Source organism: Eucalyptus grandis, chromosome 4 (assembly GCF_016545825.1).
Source record: "Eucalyptus grandis isolate ANBG69807.140 chromosome 4, ASM1654582v1, whole genome shotgun sequence".
Taxonomy (NCBI): Eukaryota; Viridiplantae; Streptophyta; class Magnoliopsida; order Myrtales; family Myrtaceae; genus Eucalyptus; species Eucalyptus grandis.
The window spans coordinates 29862138-29880872 of record NC_052615.1 but is presented as its reverse complement, the minus strand read 5'-3'; the positions used below and the strand labels follow the sequence as shown (position 1 = coordinate 29880872).

The 18735-nt window shown below is 39.9% G+C and overlaps 2 protein-coding genes across 3 annotated transcripts; both read right to left on the bottom strand.

Annotated features, from left to right (window-relative positions):
• Positions 1–5005: 5005 nt before the first annotated feature.
• On the bottom strand, positions 5006–11836 carry LOC104441734 (signal peptide peptidase-like 2). Of its 2 annotated transcripts, none has more exons than XM_010054941.3 (14): positions 11564–11836; positions 10721–10876; positions 10493–10604; positions 10130–10249; positions 9616–9767; positions 9332–9514; positions 9058–9092; positions 7867–8023; positions 6896–6949; positions 6250–6342; positions 6009–6151; positions 5751–5821; positions 5546–5629; positions 5006–5454 (listed from the first exon to the last, which is right to left on the bottom strand). In XM_010054941.3, exons 1-14 carry the CDS (start codon positions 11714–11716, stop codon positions 5330–5332), a joined length of 1638 nt encoding a protein of 545 aa, XP_010053243.1. In that variant the 5' UTR covers positions 11717–11836; the 3' UTR covers positions 5006–5329. The 2 variants fall into 2 exon arrangements, with proteins under 2 accessions (XP_010053243.1, XP_018727792.1); XM_018872247.2 differs by having other exon boundaries at positions 10493–10607; positions 11564–11832.
• A 3095-nt stretch (positions 11837–14931) lies between these two features.
• Positions 14932–18610, bottom strand: LOC120292850. The gene is made up of 2 exons (XM_039311315.1): positions 17465–18610; positions 14932–16785 (listed from the first exon to the last, which is right to left on the bottom strand). The coding sequence occupies exon 2, from the start codon at positions 16338–16340 to the stop codon at positions 15069–15071; it is 1272 nt and encodes a 423-aa protein (XP_039167249.1). The 5' UTR covers positions 16341–16785; positions 17465–18610; the 3' UTR covers positions 14932–15068.
• Positions 18611–18735: the final 125 nt, after the last annotated feature.

Below are 18735 nucleotides of genomic sequence, written 5' to 3'. Positions count from 1 at the left end.
GGGTTACCGTTTTGGGGCCAAAAAAGCGAGGGCCCGAAGGAGCACATGGGGGGGGCAACGGCTACCCGGTTCGTAATTGCGCTGAAATTACGCACCTGCCCCTGTCACCAACCGTGCAAGGGGGTGGGTGGGCTCCACTTTCAACGGGTATAATGGGCCACAACGATCCGACACGTCGTTCCAAGTCCAACCCACCTCAAGAAAAGAGAAGGGACCAATCAGCTCAGCTGCAGCTTGGACCTTGGTTTTGGTGGTCCCCCAATGATTGCCTTTTTTTTTTTTTTTCGCCCTTTCTGGAGTTCCGTTGGCTTCCCCAAAAATAAAATAATTAAAAAAAAATATTTTTCTACAAATACTCACTTGTATCGTTATATTGTTCATAACAAAGATTTACATATAAATTATTGTCGACAATCAAAATAATTTCTATTGACTAATTATTTACAAGCGATTACTTTTAAGGAAATGGTTTCTAAAATAGTTTGGAAAACATTTTCATAAAAACAATCATTTATATCGCTTATAAAAATAAATGAGTAAAGAAAAATTATCATCCATGAAAAATGTCTAGATATTAATTGTATACAAGCAATCATATTTCAAACTATTTATTTTCTGCGAAACAAACAGAGTCTAAATAACGAGAACCTCATTTTGAGATGAATTGACCATAGCTTCAAGAGGTATTTAGTGTTGTGTGAATTTAAGTCCATACTATTTATTTCAAATCTAAGAAAATTCATAATCAATTAGGCTTGATTACAAACTTATTAAAGGCCTTAAGCACGAATTTACTTGATCTCAACCGGGCAACGGCTACCCGGTTCGTAATTGCGCTGAAATTACGCACCTGCCCCTGTCACCAACCGTGCAAGGGGGTGGGTGGGCTCCACTTTCAACGGGTATAATGGGCCACAACGATCCGACACGTCGTTCCAAGTCCAACCCACCTCAAGAAAAGAGAAGGGACCAATCAGCTCAGCTGCAGCTTGGACCTTGGTTTTGGTGGTCCCCCCAATGATTGCCTTTTTTTTTTTCGCCCTTTCTGGAGTTCCGTTGGCTTCCCCAAAAATAAAATAATTAAAAAAAAATATTTTTCTACAAATACTCACTTGTATCGTTATATTGTTCATAACAAAGATTTACATATAAATTATTGTCGACAATCAAAATAATTTCTATTGACTAATTATTTACAAGCGATTACTTTTAAGGAAATGGTTTCTAAAATAGTTTGGAAAACATTTTCATAAAAACAATCATTTATATCGCTTATAAAAATAAATGAGTAAAGAAAAATTATCATCCATGAAAAATGTCTAGATATTAATTGTATACAAGAATCATATTTCAAACTATTTATTTTCTCAAGAAACAAACAGAGTCTAAAATAACGAGAACCTCATTTTGAGATGAATTGACCATAGCTTCAAGAGGTATTTAGTGTTGTGTGAATTTAAGTCCATACTATTTATTTCAAATCTAAGAAAATTCATAATCAATTAGGCTTGATTACAAACTTATTAAAGGCCTTAAGCACGAATTTACTTGATCTCAACCGGGCAACGGCTACCCGGTTCGTAATTGCGCTGAAATTACGCACCTGCCCCTGTCACCAACCGTGCAAGGGGGTGGGTGGGCTCCACTTTCAACGGGTATAATGGGCCACAACGATCCGACACGTCGTTCCAAGTCCAACCCACCTCAAGAAAAGAGAAGGGACCAATCAGCTCAGCTGCAGCTTGGACCTTGGTTTTGGTGGTCCCCCCAATGATTGCCTTTTTTTTTTTCGCCCTTTCTGGAGTTCCGTTGGCTTCCCAAAAATAAAATAATTAAAAAAATATTTTTCTACAAATACTCACTTGTATCGTTATATTGTTCATAACAAAGATTTACATATAAATTATTGTCGACAATCAAAATAATTTCTATTGACTAATTATTTACAAGCGATTACTTTTAAGGAAATGGTTTCTAAAATAGTTTGGAAAACATTTTCATAAAAACAATCATTTATATCGCTTATAAAAATAAATGAGTAAAGAAAATTATCATCCATGAAAAATGTCTAGATATTAATTGTATACAAAGAATCATATTTCAAACTATTTATTTTCTCGCGAAACAAACAGCCTAAATAACGGTAACCTCATTTTCGAGATTTAATTGACCATAGCTTCAAGAGGTATTTAGTGTTGTGTGAATTTAAGTCCATACTATTTATTTCAAATCTAAGAAAATTCATAATCAATTAGGCTTGATTACAAACTTATTAAAGGCCTTAAGCACGAATTTACTTGATCTCAACCGGGCAACGGCTACCCGGTTCGTAATTGCGCTGAAATTACGCACCTGCCCCTGTCACCAACCGTGCAAGGGGGTGGGTGGGCTCCACTTTCAACGGGTATAATGGGCCACAACGATCCGACACGTCGTTCCAAGTCCAACCCACCTCAAGAAAAGAGAAGGGACCAATCAGCTCAGCTGCAGCTTGGACCTTGGTTTTGGTGGTCCCCCCAATGATTGCCTTTTTTTTTTTCGCCCTTTCTGGAGTTCCGTTGGCTTCCCCAAAATAAAATAATTAAAAAAAAATTTTTCTACAAATACTCACTTGTATCGTTATATTGTTCATAACAAAGATTTACATATAAATTATTGTCGACAATCAAAATAATTTCTATTGACTAATTATTTACAAGCGATTACTTTTAAGGAAATGGTTTCTAAAATAGTTTGGAAAACATTTTCATAAAAACAATCATTTATATCGCTTATAAAAATAAATGAGTAAAGAAAAATTATCATCCATGAAAAATGTCTAGATATTAATTGTATACAAGCAATCATATTTCAAACTATTTATTTTCTGCGAAACAAACAGAGTCTAAATAACGAGAACCTCATTTTGAGATGAATTGACCATAGCTTCAAGAGGTATTTAGTGTTGTGTGAATTTAAGTCCATACTATTTATTTCAAATCTAAGAAAATTCATAATCAATTAGGCTTGATTACAAACTTATTAAAGGCCTTAAGCACGAATTTACTTGATCTCAAGTGTATAAACACTACCCATTTTTTCAAAATATCGAAATAGGTAAGGGTCCTTACGTGATGCTAAATAACTATAGGCTAAAAAAATTGATATTTCTCACCCCATTGAATTCCTTGAAAATTTTAATGGTAAGCTAAGATTGAACATTTTCATTTTAATTCGGCCTCACAAATAAACAACGCTTATACGTTTAAAAAGATTACAACCATGTGATTTCTTTTAGTAAATAAAGCTACATGATATTTTCTTTTTATCTGACTTTTTAATTACAAGAATACTACTTTGGTTACTAAAACGGATATGCTCGATTTACTCTTGACAATTTATTGATTTCTTTGTCCCAACTAAAGAAAATTTCTAGATCCCTCCTTGATTGCTTACTACATACATCGAACATAATGGAACCAAGGTCTATATGGTTAAAGAAAAAAATACGAAAAGGGAAAGCAAGTAGTGATATCAGATATCCTTATAGTTAATCGATTTGATTACCTTTACCAACCATTCTATGATGGTATACCTTGGTTTCTGAATATTGGTTTGTTTTGCAGCTCTATGGACTTGCCTTTTGTTTATTATTTCTGGGACTTTCTATGGATCATTTCATGAATCATTTTTATAATAAATGAAAATTTCTTTTGACAAAAAAAAAAAAAAAAAAATCACATCGATGACTCAACCCGATCCATGAACAACATTTTTTTTTTTTTTTATGGGCAAGAGTCGTGAATAAGATTGGATTAGCTTAGGTCATCTTGAAACGGGAAAAGCAAAATTGGGGTAGTGGGACCACATTTTCCTAATCAAGGTGCGACATTCACCTTATTCTTTCCATCATTTATCATTATTGGAGCCTCCATTTGCATAAACAAGAGGAGGAATCGATAATGCGTTCCAGCTCAGGAACATAGGATACCCACCTGGCTTTTCTGGCCGCAAATCACATGGCCAGCCCCTTTAGCCCCCCACCATGCGCTGCAGCCTTTTTTCTGGCCATCCGGAAGAAGAATTGTTGCATGGACCCGAATTCGTTGGATTTGAAAATGTTTGATCACGCATGGAAGGAGATGACTGATACAGTAAGAATCTTTGATTTTGTTACTTCCCAGACACGTTGGTCGAGGGCTTTTGGTTAACGAAGTATGATGAACTCTAAAGGGAATTCGCTAAAGAAAGCAAAAGGAAAAGAAGGAAGAAGCCTCTGCCTTTCTTGTGGGGTAGGACTGCAATTTTCCAAAGCACTACAACTTTAGCCACGCTTGCAAGATTAATAGCCAATGCGATTGCGAGCCTACTTAGGTATCATGGGACATTGACTCGATCGCCATCTAATCATCAAAGATGAACCGGCAGAGTCGCCATCATCATAGAGAACCCCTTTTCCTTAAATAGCACTCTTGCGTCTGAATCATGGGTCACGAAATGATGATGGCAAGCAGGAGCGGTTTTAGAGACCACGGACATGTTATCACAAGGATGCGTCTTCAGGTAAAGTCGATACCGCTGTTGGATACAAAGTTAGAACCAATTCAATTCCCTAACCAAACACCACATGGCTGTCGCCTAAATCTCTCGTATCTTTCCGTCCAAAGTGCGCAACAATGTCGTTTCTTACCCTCCTTGAGCTATCTGACGTGAGAGGAAAATCGGGGTGTCGATCCTGCTCTTCCAAAAGCCGAAAATGGAAAGTACAGGACCCCTTTACATTCCCTTTCCTAGAGCATCACCCTCGATGTAGGAAGTGAAAACTTGGCTCTGACGGCGAGGCTCTTTTGCGAAATTCTATCTTCAATGAAACGCAGAGAAGATGGTAAGCACATCATTGTCATGTACATACCAATTGACACAGCAAGCAAGGCTCTCGACACACATCGGGATCTTGCTTCTCCATAGCCAGAGTTAGCAGTCATAGAGCCTACAAGTTACACCTCGTTACCAGATAGCATCGCTCTAGACAGTGATAAAAATACTGCATATACAACATGTTGTGTCTCCATACATTAGTTAGTAGTCATTCGCACATCTAATACAGTCTAAGATGGCTCTAAGTCTTAAAGTGGAAGCAGGTACAGGATACAGGAGAAAGATCTGCCAATGATACATAGACAACGTTTTTGTCAACTGACTTTCACTTTGTTTCAAGCCGATGGTAGCAATCTTGTTCTTGCATACAACTTTGTCATCTCACGGTAAGCATCTGAGAAGCATTTTTCTACCACATAATCCTCAGTTAAGATTATTAACTTCACCTGATGTGCAATTACAAGCTCCAATCTCAATAATCTTGATCCACTTCCTCGCTAGAATGTAGTCGCACGTGTGGACAGGGTCTCTCTGGTTCTCCTCTGGTCCATAGTACCTTTAGATCGCCTCGCCTCCTTCCCAATGCTAAAAAGGTTCCTGCAGTAATGCACAAATCTCCCAGTTCATAAAGAGTTCTGTCAATGTGGCATTGACACATGCTTTAATTAGGTTTGCACGAGGAAATTACCGAGCGTAAATGGAACAATGTAAAGCAAGGCAGGTTGCCCATGCCCATCCATCAAATTCAATGCCACATAAGTTACAAGAAGACCTGCAGTCAGGCGTGCGGCAGAAAATAGTTATAAAAACAGTCATATTCACAAGAAATGGTAAAATGAAATGGGAAAATACTCTTATATTCCCTATCTTTCCATTTAGTAATTTTCTCTTACCTAATCCATAAGCAAGCATTGCCCACAAGAAGTATCCAGCTCGAAGATTCTTATTTGCCAGCCAATCATATCTGCAGATAGTACATTATTGCAAAATCCAATTGTAGACAGAAAGCAGTTTACCAAGATATAGATTTGATTGTGCTTCCGCCAGTTACAAATGTGAATACGTGTCGCAAGTGAGAACTTATTGAACGGAAATATTTTAGTTATGCAGCATAACTGAATCTGATACAAGCCAAAGGAAATTGGGTAAACCTGAGCGAAAATGCTACCACCAGTCCTGGCAAAAGAATGTCCCCAAATCCTATAATGCTATAACCACCCCATGGATCGAACATTCTGGGGATCTTTAACAGCATTGGAATTCCATCCTCTCCACTTCTATCACCTCGAGCAACCTATGGAATTGCAATCAAAAGATTATCGACATTGTTGAGCTCTAAAGAAAAGGCACTTCTAACCTCACTTTGATAAAAAGATTAGTAAGAATACCCACCACAATCATCACACTTTCTTTGAACAGCTTCTTTGAAACGAACACCCAGAAAATGTCATACAAGAAAGCACAGCTTAGAAGAACTGTTCCCACCTGATTAAGGAAACAAGAAAAGTCATGTGAGAGAGAGAGAGAGAGAGAGAGTTTCTCCAATATCCAGGACATTGGCGCTATACAGTTAACTCACTCGGAAAACATACATAGTAAACTACCTTGGACAAGGTCTAAATAATGCCGAAACATTAACCAGGGGAACAACATGCAGAGCAACTCTTGAACTAAAGCAGGGGAACAATATGTTGCATTAAAAAAGATTAAACAATGCTGAAAGAAGTCGAGATCAGGGGTGACATGGCAAATTCCACAAGTTTACTGATTCAAATTGAATTTCGACAGAGCAGTGGTGGAGAGTATTGGGACTGCTGATTGGTGGCATATGAAGGGAGGATCAAGGGGAATGGGGAAGGGTCATACTTGCTGTTTGGTTCCGCATTTGCAGCAGAAGTGTGGGTATCAAGGAGGGAAAGATTAATGGCCTCAAGAGGATCTTAGGGACAACTATGATCAAGAGCTTGTTCTTTACCATATCCATTGACACCTGAATTTTAAAAGCAATCATCTCAGCAGAGTTAATCAGAATGACTACCTTGAGATTTGGAATTCGAACAATTTGAAGAACGGTGATTATCAGAGCAATCCCCTGAAAGGAAGCAGACAAAACAAGTCTAAGTTTAATGTTCCAACAAAATCTCATAAACCTACTTTCGCCAGCCATTCGATCATCAATAATCCCCACACTATGCATAAAAACTCCCACAGAATAGTCTTGACTTGTGATATTCACATAGAATGTAAGCAGCAGACACATTAAGAAAGATCTAAAAGAGTTAATAAACAGAAGAGGCGGTGTAAATAAATCATTTTTGCAGACACCAAGGTATCCCTTTTTATCAGAAGGAATAGTAAAGTAAATAATGACGTGGAACAAAAAGAAGTAAATGTAGTATTTTCAAGTCACCTTTTACAACAACTAGTGCACTTGTTAAAGAGGCAAAAGTAAGAAAATATGTGAATTTATGATGTACATACTCATAGCGAAGTATTATAGGAAATGCAATATTCTTTACCCTATGAAAGCAAGAGAAACTAAAGAGCCAATGCAGGTGATTCAGTCACAAAATAAGGACCAACAAATAAGCAGAGACCAGCATTAGCAATTGCTCATCCCCACTAACATAACTTATCAACTACAATGATGAAATCTTCAGAGGCCTGACCAACCTTGAGCTTAAGCAGGGACTATAGATTATTATACCCAAGTCATTTAAAGATGGAGGCAGTTGGATGTTTGTTGGGTAAAGGAATTTTATTTGTACAATAAGATTGACGAACATAAGAATACTTAATAGTCAAGTATCTGCAAAACATACAACAGATACAGTCAAGAGATGACAAGAGGACGCCTTCTGATGCAGATTTTCCTTACTTAACCAACTGTTCTATTCTTGCAGAAAGTGAAAAATACAGAACATCACTGAGACTATGCAAGGACTACATCCACATGGCTGCAGAAAGTACAGTTCCATTCGGATTGTTAAAAAGGCAATTGAACCTTACAAGTATATCTTGACCAATCCAGGCGAAGTTAGTATTTCGATAAACAGCCCAAACAACAGCAAATGCTATGCAGAATGGAGAAACAGCCAAGGTCAGGTACGACACAGCTCCAAAGAACGGTACTTTGGTGTATGAATCCCCGAAATTTCTGAACCATCTGTAGAAATTGACAAATAATTAACTCTAGCCCTGAGATAATATAAAGAGAATCCAAACTGTTATTCCACTTAACCAAAATATGTCTCATCATCCATTTTAATTGTCTCATATGTATGTTGTGCTATAATCACCTTAATATCATCCCTCCTATCAATAACACCTTGATTTAACTATTTCACCTTCACATGGAGCAGTGTCTTCTTGTCAAGCTTAAAAACTATTATGGGCTTGCTTTTATCAGGTTGTCACAGAATATTTATACAGGGAAAGATATAATCAATAGCCAGCCTCACATTCTGGGAGAGGTCTCTCTAGTCACTAGTAGTGATGCTAGTTGCCATGCAATATGACCTTATTTTACATGACTGTAGAAGATTGTAAAGGAGCTACAAAGAATACGTTAAACACAAAATAAGATTGAATATAAGGACCAATTCCCTATTGAAAGTTGTTTTTAGCTGAATTCTCAAATCTCGCTCAATTTCTCTTTACAGCTTCCATTGACAATTTTTTTATGTTTGTTCAGCACGACAAATGCACATTAAATAGGGTCAGCATGGTATTCAACATAAGTAAATGATTTCTGCAGAATTAAACCATCCTCTTCAACATAACAAACAACAACATAATCAATTAACTAACGAATGGTTTTATAGTGAAATAATGCAACTTTTATATTCTATTATAAGAATTTGGCCCAACACATAAAATGCACCACTTCCCGTACAGAACAGGAACCGGATCAGAACCTGCTGGCTGGGAAATTCGGGAACTGGCGGTTCCAAAACCAACCAGTTCAGTAAAGGTCACAGGGTCAGTTCCTAGTTCTTGGTCCAACTCACCTTAGAACCTATCATCCCTATGTATCGCATCTTTTGTTAGGTAAGGCACGATATTGTGATCCCTATATCAATCAATTCAGCCAAATTCACAAGATTAATTATACTTACACTTGACCAAGTATGAGAATGATGAGCTTATGAATCTAAATTATCAAACATGCAAGGACATACGTGTCAAATAAGGAACTACCTTGACAATAAAGCAACCAAGCAAGTTTGTAAGCCCTGCAAGCCAAAGCAGCTACTATGTCAGATATGCACCTAAAGAGTATGCACACAGAAGGACTACAATCTGAAAAGACGAAGTAATTGTTGGAGCTGTATCATGAGCTATTTTCCTCAAGTAAAATGGCACAAACGAGGACTATTGAGTGACTGGCCTGTCATTAGCTCAGCAGTCACAATTCTGTGTAGAAAAATAAACAAATATGCAATAACAGGGGACGTCAACCAAAGATTTATACCTCTACACCACCTATGCAGAAAAGAACCACCAACAGTTCTATGAACCAGGTAGACATAAGTTTGTAAAGAACGATCAAGAAGCCCGAAGCAATGATGACAAAGAGGACGGCTGAAGTTGTGCTGATTTCTACAACACCAGTTGCCTTTACATGCTTGTCGTCTGTAAGTTCATCCACAGCATCCTACAAGATTGATAAAGGCAGAGAAGGTAAACCATTGAATCAGGGGAAAAGCATCTACCAAAGGAAAGCACAGGTGTACAGCACCAAATCAGAAAAAGAACCTTTGTTAGCTTGTCCTGCTCGAGAGCTGCTTCTCTAGCACTCCATGCAGACCAGTATGAGGCACAGAGGATGGTACCAACAGCCATTAGCCATAGAAATACTTCAGCGATGTCAACTAAAGGACGTGTAGGAGAATATAGCTGCACAGACACTGCAAACAACCTGAATGCTTAGTAAACAATCTGCATATTGAGCAAGCTATGCTTCAAACATAAAAGAGAACTTGAGGTGTGAGTAATGGGAGAATGAGAATGAGGTTTGAGGGGTAAATTTTACTAATGCTATAAGGAACTTTTGGGCCTAGGAAGCAGGAGCCACCACTGCCTTCCACCCCCAAAAAAAAAAAAAAACACAAAAAAGGGCATCTGCCACTGGGTATGACTAAGAAACTTCTGCAGGTAAGTAAATGCTGTACAGCTGAAGTTATCCGTATATTCTCAGATTGTATCAAGGTATGGAACCTTATTGAGCTGACATTAGACATGCAGCTAATTCAGAAGAAAAATTGCTTACCTGATGAACCATTCATCAGCATTTTCACGAGGCTTGAACCAGCATCCTGCGGGAGCATGACCGCCGGTATTTTTATATCCAGATCAGTTTCTTCGGGATCACAAACCATCTTGTATAGTTCTGTTGTGGAAAAGAAACAGCTTCACTAATGTGGTGAACAGAGCCGCACACTAAACTGACTCATCTCAATGGCCAATGAAATTCTCAAGTTAATAAGATTTGGTTTCTATAGTCAGGCACGACGCAGCATTATCTCATCCAAGTTCCAATTTTCATGTCACCTACAAAATCTTCATTATCGAAATTCATGCTTGATAGCAAGAACAAGTATTAGCTTTTTTGACAAAATACCGTCACTATTACCTTTTTGGTTGTTTACAATTAGGATGGCTGATGCATCAGCAAGTTCTGCATTATTTGCTTTTGTAGTAAATGTGCAGTTGCCTCGATCCACCATGATGACATCACCAGTGAGCTTAACAATATTGAAATTATAAGTCAGTCATACTGACGATGCAACAATACATCTTCAAATATAAGTAGTGCTACTTGTGAGTTTCTGGAGCTTTGAGGCGACCTAAAAAGAGATACCTTATTTGGCGGGCGGCAACAATCGCGAGGATCTGATAGAGTAAGGGGCGATTGGTCTGCATTTTTCTCCTTTGACACAATTGGTACACCGAATCTAGCACTAACACCAACAAATTCTCTGCTCTCCAATCCATTAACCCAGGTTTGGACTTTAACCTGACAGAATCATAATGAATCAATCACTGGAAAGGCAACTATAGTAACACTTTGCTTCAGAATGAGAAATAATTTTAAATCTACCAACTCATAACCTACACAGAACCTAAGAAGATACCCAGCTTCAAATCACCAGCTCTTTCCACAGCTGCAGTTTAACAATGATAAGGGCAGGCAGAAATTGGGGTAATACTCTATCTACTGAAGAAACGAAAGTTTCCCCAAAAGTAACGCGTGTCACCTGGGGAAATCTCCCCAGAAAGACACCGAAAACCAAATTGACCGAAAATAACCCCGAAGAAAAGCAACTTTCCCGGATAACAAGCTGAAGCAGTTCACATCTCGGCATGTTTGTACCTAAAGCAGTAAAATTGCTCTAACCTACTAACTCCATCAGCTCCCTTATACTCTTAAACAAAATATTAGCTCCAATCAGCACTATAATCAGTCCCTCTCTTACACACCATCAAGCAGACCACATTCCAACCTCAAACTCTAAGCACGACCCGGTCGCTCATCCACCAGGACAAGCACGGCGACCGGTTCCGTACACCGCGAATCGAGCAACGACCCAGTCAACGGCACGCGAACTGAGAGCCGGCGACCGGGTCAGAGACCGCCGGAACCGGGCGCACGCGTCCCGGCCGAGAACCCTGACGGAGGGAGCAACAACATCGGGAGCTTTACCAGGACGAATTGGTTGTTGCAGCCGGGCTTCTTGGGAGCGTTCTCGTCGTCTTGGGCGATGTCGCCGGCCGCCGCGGGGCGGGGGCCGCACGCCGCCAGCCAGATCACGGCGGCGACGGAGATCGCCCGCCACCAGACTCCCCGGAGCTCCATCGCCGTTCGCCGACCGCAGATTCAAGAAGCGCGCATCACAGCTCCGGACAGAGATAGAGATAGAGAGAGAGAGAGAGAATGCAAATAAACTGTTTGTCTTCTTCTTCTTCTTCTTCTTTTTTTAACTACTTTTTGCCGGTCGCGTTTGTACACGAGACGGTGGTTAAGAAAATGATCGAAAAGAAAAAATGGTAAGAAAGAAAGAAGAAAAAGAAAAGTGTGCGATAAGGTTGAAACTTTTAGCCGACTGGGACCCTGTCGTTTCGAGATTTCAATGGTCAGTAAAAGAATCGACCGACTAAAAACAATATATATATATTCAATTATTCGATTAAGCTCGCAATAATTTGTGCTTCGAATATATTTGACTTCTTGCCAAGGATCCGATTGGCATTTGAGTTTTTGCTCGATCTCGACTTGAGAAAGATAGCGTAGAGCTCGGGGGAAATTCGGAAGTCGAGCGAGCTCAACTGGTTCACTAGTAATTCCGTCGGGTTGAGTCATTTTCTTTAGTTTTTTTCCTTTTTGTGCTTTTCCAGCACGATAGCGTAGTTGGGGAGGAAACCAATAGTAAAAGAGGTAGTTGTACATTTCTACGGTGTCGTACGGTTGGATGATATTATTTATAAATAAATAAAAAGACGATTTGACCCTTTTTATTTTTGTTTGGGTTCAATAAACGTAATAGTTAGATGACCGGCAATTATTGTAGTTACTCAAAAAGAAAAAGAAAAAAAGGAGGGGGAAAACGATGAAGTGCCTTTTTCTTTTTTCTTTTTTTGAGGGAATACCAATGATTGATATAAATCACCGGCTGTGGCCGGTAAATGGGACTTGTCCGTACGCATCTGCCGGTCGGTAGTCAACCCCTTTCGGTTTCTTCTTTTTCGCCCCGCCCCCCCTTTTTTTTTTTTTTCTATATTCATCTTTGGCCATTCGTATTTTTTCCTAATTGGTCATGTCGTCAGCACGGTCGTCTAAACCGGGAACGTCTAAACCGGGACACCAAACACTAAACAAGAGCACGTTTCGCCCGAATTGAAGTGGAAACGTCACTCATCGCGTCAAGATCCTCTGAAAATATACTATTTGACATTTGACATTCGCTGAACCTAAAATCGATCAATCAGATGGATTGAGTTGGGTCGACCCGACTTAAATTAATACATTAAATTCGCGTTGATTCGATTTTTATATAATAAAAATTCAGTGACGTACACTTGACTCTATCCATATTACTAAAATATTTTCATATTTAACCCAACAAAGGAAAACTCGTACCCAAATCCAAGTGAGAGCATGGAGCAAGCAAGTGCAAGATTAAATAAAGGCGAGAGAGTGATAAATAAAACCATAAAAGTGGGTTTGATTTTGGTAAGTTGTAAACTCACTTAATGACATCCATATTTTTGGTTTACTATTCTAAATTTATTTACTGAATATAATTAATTTATTTAACAACTCAGTTCATTAAATATGAGTTAAGAAATTAAATCATTGGCCTATTTTGACAAGTCTAGCCGAACTTTAAACCTCTCGAATCTTTAAAAAAATATAGAAATTCGCATTTGAAATCTTGTAGAATAGGGAAAAAGGGCGGACAAGATAATAGGGAAGACAATTCAATTTGGGCGTACTTGTTCGCATCTGGATGTTGTCGACTAATTCCTAGGTCAAGTTGGAAAGAGAAGGGAGGAAACGAGGGGGGGGCAAAGGTGTAGAAAACCGAGAATTCTTCCCGTTGGTTCATCGTGAAAATTGTTCAACGATTCAATCATTTTCTATGCAAAGTCCAAGGTGGGCAGGTTTGGGTTCGGTGCCTAATAACGACAGCAAGAGATGGGGGCACCGCCCTCCTGCCCTCTGTTCTCCCTGTCTCCGACCGGCCATGTGGTCTTTATTTCACCATGCGTTTGGGGAATGGGGGCAAGATGGCCAGTTTTGACATCGTAACTGCTGCAAATCCTCCTCTACGCGGGTCGGATCTGACCACAAAGCCTAGGAGTGAGCAGGGTTTTAAAGGTAAAATTAGGGATCATCGGCTCCCGATCCGATTCGGTTCTACCTAAGAATCAGGGGGACCGGTTTCCATCTTTTGGAATCAGGATCGGACTGGCCAATCCAGCTGATCCACTTTGGTCAGGTCCAACAAAACAGGCCACTTAGCAAAAAAAATGAAAAAATTACTAGAGTTATTACAATTTTAGAGTTTGTTGCTATTTTTAAGAAATTAAAAGATATATTTTTATTATAAAAAGTGTCGATGCGGTTCTCCCTTGGACCGAGAATTGGATCAAAATCACCAACTTCATTTTTATGAAACTAGGAACTGAACTGACGCCCCTGGAAACCGGACCAAACCGACCAATCCAATCCAGTCGGGGTAGTTATGCTCACCCTTAGATAAAATCGAGAACCTAAGAACCAGATCTTTCCTACCAATCCGATTTCTTATTTTAGGATATGCATGATAGATTGTAGGTTTCAAATATTAGTAAATATGTTCTAATAGGTAAGTTTTAAGTTCTAGATGAAACTAATAACCTAGAACCTTAGTTTCACTTAGAACCTAAAACAAATCTTTGTATTTTTCTTGTTCTATATCTTCGCATTTCATGGTGTCCAACGATGGGTGCGTATTTTGAAACTATTAATTTGAACATCCATTTCAGCTAAAATCTATGACCGAACTTTTACTTAGTCAATATTTCATAATCTTTGTATATGTAAATATAAATTGTGATCCGTAGATTGTAGTAAATGGTGATCATTAGATGTGATGATTCATTACAATAATTAAATTAAGAGTTCGGGTGAAACTTGAATGAAACCTAAAACTACTTACCCCCTACTCATGATCCACAAGCTTGCTTGAGAAGCCGGGATGGATGAAATCGATATGAGAGTGGACTTGAATAAAGTGCACTTGGTCGATAAGACCACGACAGATCTTGATTAAGACCGAGCTAGGCCAGGCTCGATGAATCCCATTTTATGTTTTTTCGGTGATCGGTGGCGGGTAGGAGCGAGTTAAGTTCATTTCGAATTCCATGTGGCCAAATGATCGCCTCTAGTTTCAGTTCAGTCACATCTATGCTTGAGCAGGGGGAGACGTTCTTCAGAAATTTGTGGGATGGTGAGACAAGGAGCATTCAAGTTGTACTGTCTGCATCAGACCGTTTCACTCAAAGATGAACACAAAATGTACCATTGCATCTAGATATATCAAGGCAAGTCAATTGATGGTAAAATTTTTGGAAAGAAAAGCAGCAGACGAGGCATCTCTGGCTTGTAGATTGGAGTCATTCATCAATACTTCTGCTTCACGAAAGAACAGATTCCATCGTGGGAATCAACAACCTTTTTTAGGATCTGGGCTCTGAAATGTGGCGAGCCGACCGTCGAAGCTAGGACGCATGAGGCTGAGGAAGCTGTTAGGAACGTGGTAGTCTGAAAGACTGTGCCTGTTGTTCCACATTGCTCCGCCGCTCAGTCTCAGTCCTAGCGTGCTCTCGTTCGCTCGGAGCAAGTTCTCCAAACTCGAAGGCTGGTCGTTGCTGAAGCTTGCGTCCATGCCCTGATAGAGTGTCGTGGGAAGCCTGGCCTGTGCGGTTGGTTCCGAGGCACCGCCGCGGTTCAAAGAGCCTTCTTTTCTAGGACATGCCTGAGCGAGGCTCCCGAGCCTTCCTGCTGGATTCAGAGTCTCTCTTTGAGAGAATCTCGACTGGACAGGATTGATCCTGTGCAGGCAGTTTTCGCTCAAAGCATCGGCTTTCGAGATGGTAGGGAACATTGAGCATTTCGGGGAACCTGTAGGATTCGAGTGATCGGACAAGCTGCTGATCTGCGAAAGGAAACCTGAGTTTTGCCCGTTCTCCTTCTCGAACATCCTGCAATTAGCTTGATTGTTTGGAGTCACCTGGCGATTGCTTGAGTCGGATGTGATTTTGCTTGCTAAGGGTCTTTCCAGGAACCCAATGTTCCAATCCAGAGCACCCTTGCTCAGGTCAAGCTTGGTCGGCAGGAGTTGGAGATTGCTCTTCAAGGGATCGGTAGATTGTAACGGTTCATTAGTTTCTGGGACTTCTCTGTCGTTTGTCATCGATTTCGAACCGTGACCATTGCTTACGTGATTTTCAGCGGGCCTAGGACAAGTAGTGGGATCCGACGCCTTTTTCCTTTTGGCTGGTTGCGCGGAATCCCTGCCCTTGCTTTGCCTTTTCTTGCCTGGCTTCAGCTTCTGTGCTCTGGCATCATCGTTGGCACGAGTCCGATCCCTCATCTTCACGTTCTCCTCAATGCTGTTCTGATGCTGCAATTGCAATTCCTCTCTTTTGTTTCGTCCTCGGTTCGTCCGACTCTTAAGCCTTTCACTTTGAAGAGCCAGGACGACACCCTTTGCAGAGCTCTTCCCATGCCGGGCCTGATCGTTCTCCACATGTTCATGGCGCAGTGCTGGTTCGGTCTTGTCTCCACTGCAAGTGCCGTCTTTCCTCAACACGGGCGCTGAAGCGTCTCCAGACACCATCTTGTCGATTTCCTCCCTCATCCACGCAACCATTTTTATCCTTTCATCTTCGAGCTCCTGCACTACAGACTTCGTGAAAACTCCAAGCTCTTTCATAATGGAAGGATCATAAGCAATTCCTTTTCGCTTCTTAGTACCGGCTCCGGTGCTGGCTTGCCTCTTCTTTGTTTCCTTTACTGAGTTATCCTTCTTACTCCTAGTTTTCACCTTCTTGGTTTTCTCACCAGCCTGATCTGTTCCATCAGGGCATGCCGCTTGTTCTTTCTCCTGAGGCCTCCTAGAATAGCTGGACTCATTGTCTCCTAGAGAGATCTGATCATGGACCAGTTCATTCTTCTCTGACACTGATGGTGGCTCGAATTGGACTTGTCGTCACTTGACGAGTTGTCTTCGCCATTCCTGAACTCCCATCTCTGCTGAAATTTTAGGTTGCATCCGATTTCGAATCCCGGGGACATCACATTCAGGGCCATCCTGGCTAGAATTTGCTCTTATGCAGCTTACGACTATGTGATTTCTCGTCCACCCTGAAGTTGTTCTTCTTGAGATTTGAGAAAGCATGCATTATCAGACACCGCAACGAATCAATTATCAAACATGGGTTGAAGCCACAATAAAATTAAGAATCAGATCAAGAGCATAGAACGGATACTCTTTAAAACCATCTCGGACATCACATACTCACGGCAGAACAACTAATCAATCTCGACCGAAATGCTCACGACATAACACAATCTTAGCTTATCACTTTCACAGTAGGCTGACAAACCAAGCAACACTACCAGAATATTAAGACAGCAAAATTGAACCAGCCAGGATCGTTGCAGAAGTAATTAAACTTTTGGCATCACCAATTTCAAGTAACATGATATATAGGTGTAAGAACTAACCTATGCCCATATAAGGATTTCACTATTTTCATTTCAACAAAATAAACCAGGAGTTTGATGAGTATGAATCGATAAAAATTAGAACTCCGCCTTTGCCACTATCAACATTAATTGCAGGGAATTGAAGACCCGACGATCATTTTACTTTGCAAAGAAATAAGATGTGGAAATTTTCTCATGAGCAAGAACGATCAAAAGAATTTTTCTCATGAACAAGAACGATCGAAAGAACTAAGAGCAACAGCATACAAATATCACAAATCAAAGAAAAACAAACGAAATTAGCCAAGAATATTTCATTAATTCCAGCAGTTGGAGAATGCTTCTCACCATGTAGCCACCTTCATCTTACTCACAAGAAAAAAACTTCTTGCAGGGTATCTTCTTCTTCACAACCTTCAGCTCCAGTTTTGCACACCAACTCTGGCTCTCTTTCTCGTCCAATTTATCTTCCCGCATTCCATCTCCAAAACGGGGAAAAGATCAATGTGCCCTCCGTCACTTAAATGCAGGGTTTCCATATACTTCACTTGTTTCCCCGTACGGCAAGTCAGAGGGTTGGGAGACGAGTGGCAGAGCCATTATCCACCATTTACAACAACTGTGGTTACTCCTTAGCCCCTTCTTTTCCTCAAGAACAAGTTTTTTCTTTCCCTTTTCGGCATGAAAACTTTATTGGTTTGAACTTTTCAAGAAGTGTATCAAAGGTTAAGGGCTTGAGGGAAAACCCAGCTTATTTGGAGGATTCTGTATTTGATGCAAGGAGAGGGATCAATATGACTTGCACAGAAATGCAAATAGCAAACATTAAATGCGTGCCATTAAGGGAAGAGTTCCTATTTGGAAGTAGTAAATACCTAGAGTGCTTGCCGGTTAAGATATGAGTGATTATGATACGATCCAAGCTCATAGTAGAATGCATCTATTCAGATGAATTTCGTATCTTCTTGTTTTCAAAAAAAGACAGAAGGTTTAGTGATTTTCTTGAATCGCTTTTTTCTTATTTTTACTTTTGAGGTTTCGAGTTCAAATCCTTAAGCTTTCTTTCAAAAGAATGAGACTCATTGCCTCCGTAGATTTTCGAATCCTTAACCTCTCACGAATTTGCAGAAGTACCCGTTCTGGGCAATGTTAGAGGAAGAACTTCCTGTGAATGCAGAGCACAAAAGAAACTTATTTTCATTGTATTCATGTTTTCAAGAATACACCAAACATCTGTAACACTCGTTTTGTGCAAGAAAATTTGGAAGGATATATCCAGAAAATATGACTTTCGTTTGGATAAGTTCGAACACTCGCGGGTTCATCAAATGGTAAAATGATTAATTAGACGGGGAATATCAATGTCTCAAGCTTGAGTTGATCGATGAACAATCCATTATAGAATTGTTGTCTATCATTGACAATAATTTTTTTAAGCTCGGGAGAGCTTTTCTGAAGCAAAATGTCTTCTTATTTCTGTGTCTTCGGATCTCTAGGCACACTAGAAGAAAGTCCTGTATTACCTACGGAGCTAAGTCCTTTCAGGATCATTAGTTTTCTGTGATGAAGCATGCTCTTGCTGACCAAGTTCAGAATTATTCAGCAATGCACAGTGATAT

What these genes read in the sequence shown, in the direction of transcription:
- LOC120292850 (XM_039311315.1), bottom strand. Translation starts at nt 16,340, where the DNA reads ATGAAAGAGCTTGGAGTTTTCACGAAGTCTGTAGTGCAGGAGCTCGAA.
- LOC104441734 (XM_018872247.2), bottom strand. Translation starts at nt 11,716, where the DNA reads ATGGAGCTCCGGGGAGTCTGGTGGCGGGCGATCTCCGTCGCCGCCGTG. An exon ending in GTGGTAGCATTTTCGCTCAG is followed by an intron (nt 5,822 to 6,008) that starts GTTTACCCAATT and finishes TACTATCTGCAG; the next exon opens with ATATGATTGGCTGGCAAATA. An exon ending in AATGCTTGCTTATGGATTAG is followed by an intron (nt 5,630 to 5,750) that starts GTAAGAGAAAAT and finishes GCCTGACTGCAG; the next exon opens with GTCTTCTTGTAACTTATGTG.